The sequence below is a fragment of the Trachypithecus francoisi genome, unplaced genomic scaffold, assembly GCF_009764315.1.
Source record: "Trachypithecus francoisi isolate TF-2019V2 unplaced genomic scaffold, Tfra_2.0 Contig01579, whole genome shotgun sequence".
NCBI lineage: Eukaryota > Metazoa > Chordata > Mammalia > Primates > Cercopithecidae > Trachypithecus > Trachypithecus francoisi.
In genome coordinates this window covers 14,543,363-14,560,810 of record NW_022681442.1, presented here as the reverse complement: position 1 = coordinate 14,560,810, position 17,448 = coordinate 14,543,363, and the positions used below count along the sequence as shown (strand labels likewise).

General features: G+C 37.8%; 1 protein-coding gene across 2 annotated transcripts in view; it reads right to left on the bottom strand.

The window, feature by feature from the left end:
• SHTN1 (shootin 1) overlaps window positions 1–17,448 on the bottom strand; it is a 123,162-nt gene that overhangs the window by 10,868 nt on the left and 94,846 nt on the right. Inside the window, exons 14-16 of one of the 2 annotated variants that reach the window (XM_033181585.1) lie at window positions 15,707–15,760; window positions 10,575–10,695; window positions 6,010–6,202 (exon numbers count right to left, since the gene is read on the bottom strand). In XM_033181585.1, coding sequence (XP_033037476.1) covers window positions 6,010–6,202; window positions 10,575–10,695; window positions 15,707–15,760 — 368 coding nt within the window. The remainder of the gene's footprint in view (window positions 1–6,009; window positions 6,203–10,574; window positions 10,696–15,706; window positions 15,761–17,448) is intronic. The other variant, XM_033181586.1, reaches the window with a different exon arrangement.

Genomic DNA, 17,448 nt, shown 5'->3' with positions numbered 1-17,448 from the left:
AACTTCCTGTAAGTATGTAGGGTCTAAGGAATGGGATGTGAGTATCTTAGGGTCCATGAAGCAACTTAACTGTAGAATCGTCACCTCCTATAGAAGAAATCTTATGGTCATTCTTTTCTTTCCCCTTCCTTAAGCTCTTAAGACACTAAACACAGTACACCATAGTTCAAAAAGCACTGGCTTTGGAGATAAAGTTTAAAAGGTTCAAGTGCAATTTGAACTAAATGTCAACTAGAAGTATAATTTTGGGCAAGTTGTTTACCTCACTGAGCCTCAGTTTTCTCATCTGTAAAATGGGGATAATGTCCGATCTATAAGTTTGGGAGAATTAAAATAATACACAAAAGCACCTGGCTTAATATGTGTTAGTGAAATACAGTGACAACAACACAAAAGCAAATTCCAAAACTCTCCATCCCCAAACTGGAAGCTGGTTCCATTACTGATAGCCTCCATCTATAACTAACATATACATCCTGCCTACTATAATTTCAGCACATTTCCTCTTAGATGGATATTATTTTATTATGAATATATACTAATAAAGAGTAATAGAAGTATTAAAACATACACACACAGAATGGAAGTTTCTTGGCATTTCCCCCCAACATGCTTTTTCCTTTATTATACCTATATCAACCAAGAACATCAGACTTAGGCATTCTGTTGATAAGAGTTAACATGTTTCAGGTATCTCACATAGGATTAAAATGGAAGGCAATCTGACCCACACTGACGTATACTGGATTTTCTTTTTCTTTTTCTTTTTTTGAGATGGAGTCTCGCTCTGTTGCCCAGGCTGGAGTGCAGTGGCGCGATCTCAGCTCACTGCAAGCTCCACCTCCCGGGTTCACGCCATTCTCCCGCCTCAGCCTCCCGAGTAGCTGGGACTACAGGCATGTGCCACCACGCCCGACTAATTTTTGTATTTTTAGTAGAGATAGGGTTTTGCCATGTTGGCCCAGCTGGTCTCAAACTCCTGACTTCGAGTGATCCGCCTGCCTCAACCTCCCAAAGTGCTGGGATTATAGGTGTAAGCCACCATGCCTGGCCTGTGATCAGGTACTTCTAACCTCTAAAAGCACTTGGGGCAATAGTGAAGGGCTGACCCCTGAGAGTACTACTCTAAAAGATAACAGTCAGTCATTTTGATTTGGACTTGTCAGTTCTGAGGATGTATTTTAAAAATTAATTATTTTACATTTCTGGGTTTGTGTTTTTCTATAAAAACTACAATGAGAGACATGTAACTAGGAAATATGTGCCTCTTACTCCTTATCCTAACTGTGAACAGCTTTACCAAGTGAACACATTTGCTAGGAATTACTGGGATTCGAAAGCTGAAAGGGACTCTGTACAGTACATAATCTACTTGCCTCGATTTTAGATTAGAAGAAACACAACAAAAAGAAAACAAAACACAGAGAGGTTAAACAACTTGTCCAAGTCATCTGGCCCAGTCAAAAACCCAGGGGGTCTAGTGTCTTAGCTTTGGTCCTTGATGATCCATTATCCCAGCATTATAATTGTAAGATAAGATAGGAAAGTAATTTATTGAAATGCTTTTCCTATATGATCTTATTTACTTGACAATCCTACTGGGCAGGCATTACTACCGTCAATTTACACACCAGGAAATTCAGTCATAGATTACGTAACTTTCCCAGGGTCACAAATATCTAAACAGCAGACCCAGGATCTGAACCCTACTCTGTCTGATTTTAGAGTTCGAGTCTTGGAAATAACTGGATGCTGCTTTCCACCCTGTGCATATGTGGACAGGCACTGGCTTAGAAAATGAATTACATTGTTTCCTTGTTACTCCTTGTCCTGTCTACAGGCTTCTATTGATTAAAATACAAACCATTGTTTTTCTGACCCTGGGCAACACTTAATTATTCTATGGCCAGGTATTATAGCTGTCTGAAAGTAAAAGAGTTTCTTTTAAAAATTCTGTAATTTAGGCCAGGCGTGGTGGCTCACGCCTGTAATCCCAGCACTTTGGGAGGTCAAGGGGCGTGGATCACCTGAGGTCAGGAGTTCGAGATCAGCCTGACCAACATGGTAAAACCCTGTCTCTACCAAAACTACAAAAATTAGCTGGACATGGTGGCGGGCGCCTGTAATCCCAGCTACTCGGAAGGCTGAGCAGGAGAATCGCTTGAACTCGGGTGGCTGAGGTTGCAGTGAGCCGAGATAATGCCATTGCACTCCAGCCTGGGAGAAAGCAAGACTACATCTCAAAAAAAAAAAAAAAATTCTATAATTTAGAATTTTCTCTCTTTGATTCCCACCCATTCATTGGCCTGAATCAGTGAATAAAATATCTTACTATATTTTAACATTATCAGATTTAATCTTAATCAACAGAAAGAGCATGAAAGCAAAAATGAGGTTTGCACTTAATGTGCCTGGCCAGCCCTTTACCTCTTACAGCATAAAGGGACATGATGAGCATAATTCTGATCTAAATTATAACCAATTGGAATTCATAACATTCACATTCACTGTGAGATTTAAGATACTAGGATTAGATGGTATATACTTATTAGAAATAATTAACAGGACCCATTTTGAAGCTATTATTAAAACAGAAACAGAATAAATGAGGCTTTTCCCAAGCCCTGATTATCTTTTCCTTTCTTTTTCTTTTCTCTTAAAAACAAAACAAAACAAAACCCTTGCTTTGCATACGTTGGTGACAAGAACACTAATTTTAATTAATCCTTATAATTAAGCATTAGAAGTGTTTCTTGCCTTCTTATAGGTCCCTAGGAAATAAATCAGTATATCTTTGACTTTATAATTTACCAGAGAGGAGTTACTCAATTATATGGAATCTATACATATGTTGATTTTAGGAATTTATTAAAAGAAAAAAAACTTTCTAGGTATAGTGTGATGTTATTTAATTTTCTGGTTAAGTGAAGATCTTACGCAGAAAACATCTTTGTCTCTACCTTTACACTTAAAACATTTCTTGGCAGTTTTCAAAACTTTCCTGTCCCATCTGAGGCCAATCAAGTGAGCACAGCTGAATCTTTCTTTTACAACTGGGTATTCTGTTGTCTCTGGTAACTTAATTTGGAGTAGGTACAATGGCAAAAAAGATATGCAAGACTGAGCTGAATATAAATGGTTTCCAGGCATTTAAAAAATGTGTTAAAACCAAATAATTCAATCAACCAACCAACCAACAAAAACTTCTAATATCAAGCTCATGTGCCTATGTGACTGTCGAATAATGGGAGAATGCTGATTAAGTATTGTAGTTGATATTCTACTGTTTTATTCATACTGAAAATGTGCTCATTCATTTATTTATTCAAAAAGAATTTATTGAAAGCCTACCATATGGCAGGAATCGTTCCATGTGTGTAAGACACACCAATAGACAAAACAGGAAAAAATTCTTACCCTCATGGAGCTTACATTCCAGCGGGGGAGAGAAAAAATAAAACAATAAATATAATAAATAAAGTATATAGTAAGTTAGAAGGTGATAATTGCTCTAGGGAGAAATGACGTAGGATAAGGGGGAATCAGCGCTTAAGGGAAGAGGAGTTACAATTTTGAATAGGGTGGTCAGGGTAGGCCTCATTAAGAAGATAACATTTGAGCAACACATCCATGGAGGCGAGGGAGTAAGCCATGCAGCTCTTAGAGAAGACCACAACAGGCAGCAAAGGGCCTAGAGTGAAGTGGTACTGGGACGAAGAGGCCCAAGAGGAGGGGGAAGGGAAGTTACAGTGGCTGGGGCTGGTGTGTGTGTGTGAGAGAGAAAGAGAGAGAGAGCGCGCACATGCATACATATGTCGGGGCAGTAATGTCTGAATTAGAGCCGACTGTCATTGGCATCCTCCCTTGACCATGATTCAGGTCAAAAGCCAATAGTGCCACTCACCTGAAACACTAACGGTGGTGTTGCCACAGATCGAAACAGAAGTGTAACTACTAGAATGCAAAGATAGTTTTTAAAAGCAAAGGAAATAATTTACTTATTAATTGCTGACCCGACTTCAAAGTGCTTTGACAGGCCAAGTCTATAAAGTAAGACAATGTGGTTAGTATAATAGAGTACTTATTAGTCAAAGCCAGCCAGAAACAGCACTGAAAATAACCCTTCTCATTCCTGGAAGCTAGGCCAGTTTCAGGGGATTCTGACAAATGATACAAACTGTTAAAGCTTACATGTAACTACATTAAGTTAAACTTCTTTTAGTCATTAAAAGGTTTAAACAGAAATGAATGAAGTGTGCCTCTCTGGGTAAATAATTACCCTATACATACATAGAATTCTCAGATTCAATCTGGATAGTCTAATTATACTTAAGAAACAGATTTTTCCAGAAAGGTGCTCTTATTTGATAAATTACTATCAATATGAAAATACACAGCATCAGTTATTTTATTTAGCTAAAGAATGTCAAGAACCAAATAATCGAGCATTAGGTTACAAAGTTTAAAAGTTAATACAGCAGTCCACAGTATTTGTATTAGAGCTTTAAGTAGATAAATTAAATTGGAATGTGTCTCTTAAGCAGTCATTGAACAAGCAAGATGAGAAATAAATTGAGCTTCACATCCGCCTTTATGGCTTCTAACAACTGTGTCTGTCAACACATGGATCCTTTTCACTGTCAATTCAACACACATTTTGCAGACCTTGGGCCTGCAATTATTTCATTTCCTTTCTTGGAAATGTAATTTCCACTTACTTTTGGAGAACAAAAGGCAGACAAAAGGAAGAAGGAGTTGCAGTATTTTCTGATTCAGATTATCTGTGTAAAATGGTAAAGGAAAAAAATCTATACACACACACTGAAGCATTTATCAGAAACTAACTTGTCTCAGCCAAATTGCTTTTGTGTCGGGATATTGGTTCAAATGTAGCCAGATTGTTGATGTCAAATTAGGTGTTAAACAAATTTAATAGGAAAGATGAAGAATGAATATAGATCATCTTTCTGTTAGAACTGTTCAAATGACTCTAGTCAAAAGAAAGGAAACACATGACTACAGGAGAAAATGTGCTTTTAAACACAGTGAAATTAGATAAAACTGTAAATCAGCAAAGAAGGCCATTCATTCCAGAAGAGAAAAAAAAGTTAATAGTAGCAATGAGAGAATGCAAGACAGGAAGAAAATATCAGTGGGCAAAAATAGATCCAAATTGAATTTCAACTTCATTTGTCCAGGTTTCACCTTTTAAGCTAAGACAGCTAGGGTTACAAAAAAGGGGTTCTTTCTCTCTTGATAGGATAGGAAATCAGAGGTTTAATTAACCATGATTACAATATTCGGCTGATCTGATTTGTCTCACCTCTTCCTTTTCTTTAAGTGACAAACTAGCTGACATCCTGGCAAGAGAACTAAAGCAAAACTGTAGACTAATTTCAGAAAGAGTTGCCATTGTTATAAAACAAATTGATCCTCCACTAGATCTGTCTGACACACAGTCAATAGCAGGATTAACTCTTTGACAATCAAAGTGCCACTCTGAAGCAAGTCTATGCAGATCACTCTTTACATCGTATGTTTTCATTTTCAGGATAGAGCAATATTAGGCACATCTTTAACTGAAGACTAGAAAAGAAGGTTGTAAAAACGTGCCCTTCTAAGTAGCCTCTGAAAGATCTAGTATCTTCTTGGGCTGCTCATGAACCATTAAGAGGGATGATCTATGTATTTAATCTTGGAAGACTGATTAAGTGTCTCCTGATGCAGAGTCTGTATCATCCAGATCAATTCTTTGTGTAGAAGAACTTGATTACCAAACCAGTTTAGGGGAAGTAATTCTCTTCGTACATGGTACTTGCTTTAGATCTGAATGAGATCCCTTAGCTAGGAGCCTAGAATGAAAAGCTGGCCCATCAAATGAAAAGAAGAAGAGAATTTATTGGCGAGCCAAAGCAAAATCTCTCTAAAGAGAAACAAATCAAAGAAACACACAAGTTAGTCATTACAGATTCTTCTATACACCACTTAGTAAAGAGCATCGTTACTTACTGAAACGTAACCTTGGAACTTGTGCATCCTTCCAATTTACGGGGCCCTTCACCTGGCTCAGGTGTTGGGGGGGACGGGCTGTTGAATTCTGCCTCCAGAGTTTTCTTGTTCAAGGCTGTTTTTGTTACACTGGATACAGAACCCAACACTGGCATGGATTTGGACTCTGAGGTTGCTAATATCCCAGTTGGACCTTAAAACCAAACACATACCTCAAGTTTAATAATTCTGTATGATGCTTATTAATATGGTACTGAAAAACAGATTAGCTGAAAATCCCTCAAGAAGTGAAAAGGCCACGTTTATTAAAATTTCAAGAGCATGCTGGAAAATGTTCTTGTTGGAAATCTGCTGTGCTTTGGTGGTACTACTACGTTTCAATCTATCAGGACCACGCTGAGAAATTGCGTACAAACCTTTAAGAAAACACAAACTCCCAGGCCACAATTCCCTCACTGACCAGGTTCCTTAGTAATACTGGAATTGTGAAAAGTCTTTTCCTCTCATAGAGTATGGCTTTCTGACAGCCCTACTTGAACCATTTTGCCTCTCAAGAGTTAATTCTTCCCAAAACTCAGCTCTGCATTTTAAACAGAAAACGGAACAATGTCAAAAGGCTCTTTCTAAAAGGCTCATGAAGGCTTCTTGAGCATTAAACAGCTTTTATGAACATTTTCATTTTAACGTGAATGAGAAGTAAGTGGATTTATTTCCTCTTAAAACACAGACACAAAATTATAAAAATTAAGCGGGAAAGAGTTTGGCTATTTACCTTTTGGACTTTTCTGCTCTTTAGGACAGGATTTAAAGACAGTAATAAAACATGTTACTGGAATTATTGGCATATCAATCTAAAAATTCTGGGCATTGAAGCCAGTCCCTAATTTTAGGTGGAAAGATTCTATCCTAGTCAGTTTTCCTCAAAGCATGATTCTAGTAAGTACTTCTTGAAACTTCAGAAGGAAAATGCTTTTAAAACAAAGAGAGTTATGAAATAAGTCACAAACATGCAAATTAAATGACTATTTCTAGAAATAAAGTGAGAGGATAACCTTGAAATGTGCCAGTAAGAGCACAAAACTTGGGTGTCTATCCCTAACAAATGTCAGATCATCTTAAGATGGAAAGTACTAGTGGGTATAATCCAAAATACTAGCTAATCCCTGACTATTGGTATTAAGCTCTGGAATGCTATTCTTACATTTGGATTTAATGTGCCTGATGTACTCAATATAACAATGTAACATATCAACTCTAAAAATGAAGGTCTAATTTGAACAACCTACCTAAGAGAGACTAAAAACTTGTGAACCCATTCTGTTGGACACCTCTCTGAGCCTTGCTCTATGCAGGTGACACAGGACCTCTCTGTTCTAGTGGAAGCCCCAGTTTACAAAGCATTAGTTTCTATCTTCCCTATTTAATTCACCTATACTCTGTAGGCAGACAAGTTTGGACATTATTGGATATTTTGATTTAAAAGGCCTTTTCCGGCTGGGCGTGGTGGTTCATGTTGCAATCCCAGCACTTTGGGAGCCTGAGGCGGTCACATCGCCTGAGGTCAGGAGTCAGAGACCAACCTGGCCAATATGGTGAAACCCTGTCTCTACTAAAAATACAAAAATCAGCTGGGTGTGATGGTGGGCGCCTATAATCCCAGGTACATGGGAGGCTGAGGCAAGAGAATCGCTTGAACTCAAGGAGGCAGAGGTTGCAGTGAGCCAAGATCACGCCACTGCACTCCAGCCTGGGTGACAGAGAGAGACTTCGTCTCAGAGGAAAAAAAAAAAAAGGCCTTTTCCTCCCAGCTATGTCAAGTCTCATGTTGCATGGAGCTGTGGCAGTTAGAGAGAAAGGCAGAACACAAAGATCAATTAATATTAGAGTTCCTGAAAATATAAATATGAAGTTGAATTCAAGATTTGCTTCTGATCAGCTCTATTCTGCCCTTGGATAAGCGTTGACTACAACACTAGGTAGCTTTAAACAATCTGTCCTTGTAAGAAAGATCTGCTTCTGAATACACCAACACATTTTCTGCAAAAAGGAAGGAGAGTAGTGAGCTAAGCTACAGCTCTTATATTTTTCTTGTGTACAAAGAGACATTTTAAAAAATGTACACTGTTTAAGATTATTATTACTGTATCCTGTTTAAGCCGCCCAATGTTCTCCAAGAGGCACTTGCCGCTCTTTGAAACGTTAGTTTGGTAGGCCACAAGGCTAGGTAAAACAAGGGAGCATCAGTTAGATGCATAAGAAAAATCCTAAGGAAAAGGGTACAACATCCTTTGTCTCTGGGGAAGATAACCATTAACCTGAGATCTTAGCTCTGCAAAGTCTCAGGCTGTCTCTCTTCTGATGTTTCCTTTCTCTACTGGTGACCTCACATTTACTTTCCCATAAGCCTTTGTGGGCAGAAGAAAACCACCCCAGAGATTCAAGTACCTGAGACACCAACCTATCCAACTCCTCACCTCTGTCACCTGACTCCCCCCATGCAGCTCTGCGGCTTTACTTTCTTCCTTAGGTTCCCCCATAGAATTTTCACTTTGTCGCTCCACAGCCTTTGTAAAAATACTCACATGGTAAAAGTCACCTCTAGTTTGATAATAGAAAAATGTTTTTACCACCTAAAAAATGGTATGATTTCTTTTTTAGATGGTAAGAGTTTGTTAGTTTGTTTCCTTCCTTTTTTTTCTTTTGCTTTGGCTATTAGGAAACTCAAAGGAAATTTCTACTCAATTACAAGTCACTCTCTTAGCGTGTATTTGCTCTCTACCTCACCAATGAGTTCTCATTTTTCTATTCATTTATTAACGGTTCTACTGAATATGCGTTTTCTATTCTAACTGCCCTAAAATAATACAAATATTTGTATATTGGTGGAATATAATACATAAAATGAAAGATTCCCACCATGTACACGAAATGTGTTCCTTTCTGTACTCTGAAATATTCAAATTTCCGTATTAACTAAAATAAAAACCTTTGCTCACTTCTTCCATTGAAAACTAACTCTGAAATGTGAGTGTTGCACATTTTGACCAAATTTGTGAGTGAAGTAAGAATGTTTCTGGAAGAACAAAAAAGCCAGTGGCAAAACACAAAATGTGAACGACAGAGCACTAAAATGGCACATCAACAAAGTCCTTAAAAATAGCAGTGTTTACATGAGCACTTTAAGGCTGAAATGATGAAAAGGATGACTCAAGCACCGATTAAGTCACAAAATGAATAACGATTGTATGTTACGTGGAGGCTGCATAATGCTCACAAAGCCATCCTAAGAAAAAAAATGCTGTGGCACCCCCTTAATTTTCCTGAGGTAGTTGTTTTGGGGGGCACAGTAGGGGGGAGAATCTTTGTAAGATTTTAATAATAGAACCTCCAAACCAACCTAAAAACTGAATGGCTGATTTTTTTTTTTAAAGAAGAAAACAAAAGTTTCCTTTTATTATAACAGAAGTTTGGTTGGTATTAAGCCACTCTGGATTCGAGGAATCAGTTTACTCAATTGTCTGAGTATATCTCTCTCTGAACATTAGAACTTGATGTTCAAAAACCCATCTTTAATATTCTAGCTACTTAAATTTGGTCAATGTGACTCAGTATTTTCCAGATTTAAACTGTTATGATAGACTACTTGAAGCTGACTGAACTCAATCTAGAGGCCTCAGCCCATTAGCCGTGGTTGCTGATTAATTTTACTTTAAGGTAGTTTTTTGAAGTCGGCCTCCTACCTGGCCACAGGGGGAAATCTCATAAAGGTTTCCATTAATTCCCATGATCGAGCTGATGAAACCACTGAAGACACGCACAGTTCTAGAAATATTTTGAGGCCTAATACAGACCTAATGTCACACAAATACAAACTGTGAGCTCGAGATTTGCTCAGATGGTAGGTACATTATAGTTGGTGACAGAGCTGGAATTTCCCAGTCACTCAGTTCACAAGTAGGCACATTAAGCTAAAGGGATACAAAAAGTAAGGATGATTTTCTTGCATTTGTAACTGATGTGTAATTTCTACTGCAACTACTAATTATTGTGTGCTTATTTCATGCCATGCACATTGCTGAGCATTTTTCACATATTGACTTAATCTTTAGAATAATCCTATGAAGCAGTGTTCTTATTATTCTCATTTTATAGATGAAGAAACTGAGGCACAAAGAGGTTGAGTAATTTGCTTAAGGGCAACCAGCTAGTATACAAGAGAACTAGGACCCAAACTTGGGTGGTCTGGCTCCAGAGCCTGTATTTGACGCTATATTGTTGCCAAAACTCTTCCGGAATGTCTTTATACAAAGGCATCTTGCATTAAACAAAGCAGATCTATAAATGCCTGGTTACTTACAAATAAATAAACATACCAATAAATAAAAATATCTAAGAGTTCTTATGAGATATCCATAAATATCTTTACCCATCCCATACTTCTCACTCACATTAAAAATAAATATTTTAATAATAATTTTTAAGAGCTTGTTTCATGTTAAAAGAGACTTAGAAGAAGATGTTTCAGAGATGAAGAGAAGGACTGTGGAGAATTCAAACCGGCTTACTACTGCTATCTGCTTCTGCTGTCACCTTTCTGCGACGCAAAATCCTTTCTAACTCAGTTTCACTGTTTTCAGGGTCAAGGGATTTTAAGCTTCTTGAACTAGTGGATTTGTTAAGTGTCCCCTAAAGTGAAAACAAAACAAAAACAAAAAGGTTAATGTCTTAATACAATATACAAAAGAATATAAAAATCAAACCATGAAAACATTACCAGAATTTGAATGGAATCATGAAACAAAATGAATTTACTATATATTAATATTTTTTAAATGTGCACATTTTCAACAAGACAGAGTGTTGGATCATTTAAGAAGATGCTACTGATGGTGTAAATGCTAGCTTTTGTTTCAGAAGAACAGTACAAGAACACTTCTGGAAGAGGTGACTGTATGAAATTCATCAGTGGGAAGGTACCTGCATATCGACGATTAAGACTGATGTGTGTTGACTGGGTGGAGAAGAGAATTGATATATTAAACTCACCTTAGAAGGATATCTTTATATGGCAGCCACAAGCTACTAAACTGAAATCACAGCGGCACTGAAAAATGTGTGACTGATCCTTCAGAGGGTGACCCTGGCTGCACACCTGATGTCCGCGGCGTCGTAGCTGTCAAAGGAGGCACATAATGCTCTCCAGGGGCTGACCCAAAGAAGGGCTGCACTGAGCACATCTTGACTTCAGTATGAAAGGAAAGTTATAATCATACAGAGAGGCAAGCAAGGGTCGGCATCTTAACTCCACATTCCTAACACAGGGGACAGTTAATGTATTATTCAGGGCCCAGAAGACACTGAAGGAAACAAGAGATGCTATAAATCTGTACTCCTGCTGAAACTGATACTGGCTTTCAAGAAGACAGAGAAAGATCCATGTTTCCCTGCTCTGGCTCCTCTGAGAAGTATGTTACAGAGTGAGAGCTATGGTTTTCCATCTCCATTACTAGTCAAGTGTCTGTACAGAACACTGGGGGACGTATTTCTCAGTGATACATAAGGATTTAATACATCAACAAGTCTTTCATAAGAGATGCCCATTATTTCTTTGAAATGGTCCTTCTCAACTGTGCCATATACTTGGGAGGCAGCGGAGGGAGAGGAAGGCAGGAGAACCATAATCTTTTGATCAGAGGAAATAAGAACCTCAAGTCTGGTGTAACTTGCCAGACTTCATGCCAGAGCCAAAAGGCAGCTTTTGTCCACCAAGGCTAAAAACCTTCCCAGCCTCTGTAATGTGTGAATTCACTAAAGACTTGCCTTAATCCTGCTCCCTCCCTGCCTGCCAACTACCTGAAGGATTCTAAGAATTCTAGTGGCTAAAAATGGTAACCCTTGTTTCTTCTTTAGCCTATAAAACAAAAAACAAAAAAGGTGCTTATAAAATCAAATGGTTAAAAATCTCATATAACAGAGGTTATGTTATTTTGTTTAGGGAAGTTTCTCCCTAACTGCTTAAAGTTATAGAAAAGTAACCTGTTGTCAGGGAAGAAACGGACATAACAAGATTAGGAGATTATATTATTTTGCTGTCAGCTGCCTAATCAACTGGTTTGCAAAAGACTTAAATAAGGCTCATATTTTAATCAGGCATACAAATTTTTTCCCTAGAAGTATCTCTTTTTGCTTTTCATTTATTGTGAAAATTCATTAAATATATTAAAAGGTCTATCACATCACATGTAACACTTTAATGGCTTATGTTATCATTAAAATCTGGTTTCTTTAACATTGCTGATATGCTTCTATGTGTAGAAGAGTCACACCGTGAGGTATGACCGATACTGACAAGATACAGAAAATAGAACCATAGCCACTTTACATTTGAAAAAAGTACTACAACAACTATTCCCATATCATTTGTATTAATAATTTTTAAAAACTTACCATCTCTATCATTTGTAAACAGATACTTGAAAAACATAAGGTCATCACTACTAAAATAAGTTGTAAAACTACTACATTGTTTCAATAGCAAGGACACTGTGCAATTTTTCTCAATGGCTTGATTTAATTCAAGGAAAACTTATGTGTGTATTCGTATATACATACATACCTTTCAAGGATATCTTTTATTGATGAATGTATCTTTCACAATATTTTCTAGCTTTTTATTTGGATAATGGCATTATTTCCTCAAATTCTTGACTTTAGTAAGCTAGTCTCTCATCATACCTAATTACTGAAGGAATCCATTTTCCACGTTCTAACCCTTAAATCCCCAACTTCTTTCTCCATTTACTGATAGATGTGGTGGCTTCAGCTAATATATGAGTAAACTTTCAATACAAGGGCAATTGTGGAGGAAAGACAGGTTTCTGCATGACTCTCAACTGAAATGACGAAGACCTCAGCTAATAAAATACCAAGACTATTTTAGTTATTTCTTTATATTAGAAACATAAAATTTGGGAATCAGAAATTAACTGAGAAACTGTGGTACATATAATTCCTTCACTTTATAGAAAAGAGAATTCAAACTCAGGGAGCCTCAGGGTCTGGGGACAGGTCCCACAATAAGTCATTGATAGGGCTGGAACTAGCACTTAGATTTCCCAAGTCTGAAACCAATACTCTTTTTCTGCTTCAAACCAGTGTGATCATTTAACAATCTTAGGCCCCACACTAGTCAAATGTTCATAATACTGACTAATCTAATTGTCAGGCAAAATTAACTATTCAAAAACTTCTGGGTATTCTGGAAAACTGAAGATGTCTGAAAAAGACCCATAATATAATTTTTTTAAAGTTGATTTAAGTTCTTTGATTTACAGCCAACTGAAATTGAGAAGAGAATTTTGATTTGTATCAATCTATTCTTCAGAAATCACCACTGTCACTTACAGTGGCTTTTTAAGTAACTGGGGTGACTCAAAAGGTTTCATTTCCTAAACCTCAAAACCTTTTGTGACTATGAGAAATGGACTATACATATTTTTATCTACAAAATACCCAGCTTTAAAACTTAGTGGAAGTAGGTTTGGAAAAAAGAGGTCAGTCAATACTGAGACATTAAAAACTGGCTTGAAAATTGTTCAACTCAGAAAATAGAATAGGGCTTTGAAACTCCCTCAAACCAGAGACTTGTTTTCTACCTGTGGGCTAACTTAGCAGAAGGCCAAATCACTAAGTCTTACAACTTGGGTCACATTCCATTTCATCAAAAAATAACCCACACTGAGCTTCTTTCCGGTTCTGTTCCACAGTAGAACCAAACACAGTGTTTCTTGGTTTCTTGACAACCCCCGGTACCAGTGCTTGTGTTTTTCAGTACACAAAACACAGGCTTTTCGTGTTCGTCTTAATTGTTTCTTACATGCCTTGATTGTGAGGTTGGCACCATGTGTTTTACAGGGTACTAACTTCAATAATCGAACGAATCTGAACTCAGCAACAAGCACCACTAAAGACCCAAACGTCTGGCAGGTTGAGCTAGGAGCTTTCTTTTTCTCTTTTTTATAAGAATGTGTGTGGTTTATAGGCTCCAGGTGACAGGGAATTACAAATAGTCCATCCTCCCTCAAAGAAACTTCTATGGGGGAAGAGGAGAACTGCCACTTGGCAAAGAGTAGGGGAGAGAATCATGAGTTCTACTTTTAAAAAAACTTAAGGTAAAGAAATAATATGGTCAGAGTAGTAACTCCTAGTGACACATTAATGCCAGGTAAGGTGGTGAGATCTAAAGATAGATCCAAGGCAAGAAGGATGGGGGCAATTTGCATTAAAAAAGATGTCTTAAACTTTTTCATAATTTATAAATTATTTCACGAATTTCTCTCCTTGAAGTGGCACAAAATTATGGTGAATAAGGTATTTAAGAGTAATGCTGTAATTCAGTAAACTTGCTACCATCCAGCATTCTCAGAGAATGGGATATCTTGGCTAATCAAATACTATCATATGTACCTACAGAAACAAACGTCTGATTTCCAAAATTAACCTAATTTTTAAAAAGTCAAACTCAGTATAGTCTACTCTTTCACTGTTGACCAGAACTGTGCCCCAGGGGACATCTTTATGAATATGAATTAGCATTATAACACAAACATAACAAAAGAGACTGTCATAGGGAGTTCTCCTTAATAGAACACTGAATAACAGACTTTTCTGATCAAAGAATCCATTAGATAATCACCACATGCTTTTTCAATGGCTTTAATACATTATTCTGTAGGTAGGCCACCACTCTTAGCCAGTGATACACCTCTCTTCAGTGCTAATCCCACTCACTTAAAACTAAAGCAAACTAATTAAGCCATTCTGGGTTAAGTCTACTGTTTAAAGACATGCTTGATGAAAATAATCTTGTTTACCACAATTATGTGGATGTCTACATGCAATGCATAATTAGCACAGCAACAACAAACATGCGAGTATTCAGTCGTGTACCTCCGCCCCCATGTTTGTTGACTTACTGTGCATAATAACTGGGATTGGGACTGTAACAGGATCTGAGAATAGAGCTCTTAGTATCTGAAACATTTTCTAAGTGAGGCATCTGTCTCTGACAGCAACTGCTGGAGAGTGCTGTAGCCACTGATTCCACTGGCAAAAGCTCACAGTTTGAAAAGCAAAAATATGACTAGAAAGGGACACAAAGCATGCTCTCCAACCGTCAGAAAATAAAATTAGTAACATAAAAAAGGGCCTCTTATTTTATTCCTCAATTTATCATCAAATAATTGTTTCGACTGTGAGGAAAGGCAGACTGTGATCCTGTTACGAAGATATTTGGGGAGGCGCTTAGCTTCACATTTAGGATTCTCCTTTTAGGCTTCAAAGTAAAGCATTATTCATCTATTGTATTTCTGTTTTTCATCAACATGTACAGATCCTTACATATGACCAGATACTTCATCTTCAAGTTGTGATGCCAGGATTGGAGGGCAAGAACAGGAAACCATGACTTTGGTGAAAGTGTAACCACTCTTTCAGAATAAAAACAGCATAGTGTTATTTGATACATTATTAACATATGTGATAGAGCAGTTTGTAAGCACAATCAAACTGGCCAAAGATGAGGCTAATTGTAAATGGGAATAAAACACACCACAAACAACTCACCAAACAACAGATTTTAAAATACTCCCCTTTCATTTCCCCATTAGCTAAACAATAAACCGAAATCTGTTCTTACCAGTATTCCTTTTAGTTCATCCACTGCACTTTCGCAGCCTTTAGAAGATTCTGGCTATAATTTTAAAAAGAAAGAAAAATTACTGAGTAATTCAGTTTTAAGATACTAAACAATGATTTTTACATGGCAAAGTATTAGTAGCCTTATATTGGTAATATATATGACTATGTATATTTTTAAATTAGGTCTATGTCTTAAGGTTAGGAAAAAATACTAGCCATGTTAGTGCTCTCAAGTAGCAGTTAAACAAAAAAGAAGAAGTTATATTCAAAGCAAAAGGAGACAAGCTACCCTCTTCTAAATACCATATTGTTACCTCTTGATTATTATCATAGAGAAGATTTGGTAAACATCAGATTTCAAAGGTCTGATTCCAAATTATTCAGAGCTTCTTACAGTAAACTGTTCTCCACCTGCATTGCTGGACTCTGCCAGCAAGCAGGGACTAGGAAGAAGGCAGTACAGAGCAGAAGCAAGCCACAGGGCAGAAAACCTCTCTCAGCTCCACAAGCTATGGGAGGAGGTCAGCTTACAGGGGCCTGACATGTAAGAATTTCACAAGAGGACAGAGTCCAGAGAGCAGGGACCAGCAAAGAACCTGGCTACAGGAGAAAGTTAGCAAGGCTGGCTGCCAGAGCAGCCACAGACCTCAGAGGAGGTGTAGTCCAATCCCTCATCTTGGAGGGAAAGTCAGGCTTGAGCAAGGTAGTATTTGAGTTAGGTGTCTTGATTACAAGCTCAGCTCTCTTCTGGCCATACCATGGACAAAACAATTTGAAGTAAAATTCTGGGTATGATTTGCCTGCTCCACAATACCTAATGATCTCTGCAGATCACTCAACTAATTTAATGGAGGGAAAATTTAGCATGAGAACCTCATGAAAAGTAAGCTCAGGAAAGACTTCTGATCTCCCTCGTACCACTTCCTTTCACGAAGGATAGAGATGAAGGGGAAACTTGCCAGACATAGTGAAAAGAACCCCTTGAGCCTCTTATTCCTGGAGAAGAAGTAAGGTTATACTCTCTCTCATCAAAAAATGAGAGTGAATCAACAGCAACCTATAATCCTTTCCTCTCAAAAACAGAATTTAAAAACAAGATCCTACTTCAAATTTTAAAAACAGAGAAGTAAGAGAGAGAGAGGTTTGCTGCTCATGTACAAAGCTAAGGCATTCAGCTCTCATAGCGCAGATTTTCTGTGAAATACACATGCCCTTAGTGCCAGTCAATAAGCACTAAGACACGAATTTCAACCACACTGGCACCAACACCACCACCAAAGGAATTTAGAAAATAAGCGGTTAAATTAATATTCTCAAGGCAGGCTTGACTTCTGCAGGTCAACCCTTCAGGTGATAAGCTGTGACGTTCAAACAAATGCCTTGCCTTTAGGCATACCCGAAAGTGCTGCCATGCCACTCAGGCTGCCCTCTGACTGCGCAAGCCTTTTGAACCCTGGACCACAAAATATCACCATCTGTGACATTTCAGGAAAGCCCTGATGGTACTAGGGGAAGACGCCTGTCCTCAAGCATGCAGCGACCATTTGTTTTAAAGGTTATTGACCAGGTCGTTCAGCACTATATCTGCACAGTTTAAGATTACCAGCAAGAAAACCCAGTCGTCCACTGATCCTTGCTCAGTTGCTTCCCAGATTTTGAACTGACATTAAATAATGTGTAACTGCAGGAAGAGTCATGGGAAGAAAGAAAAAGCACAAAGTGATATTCTGAAAATGAAAG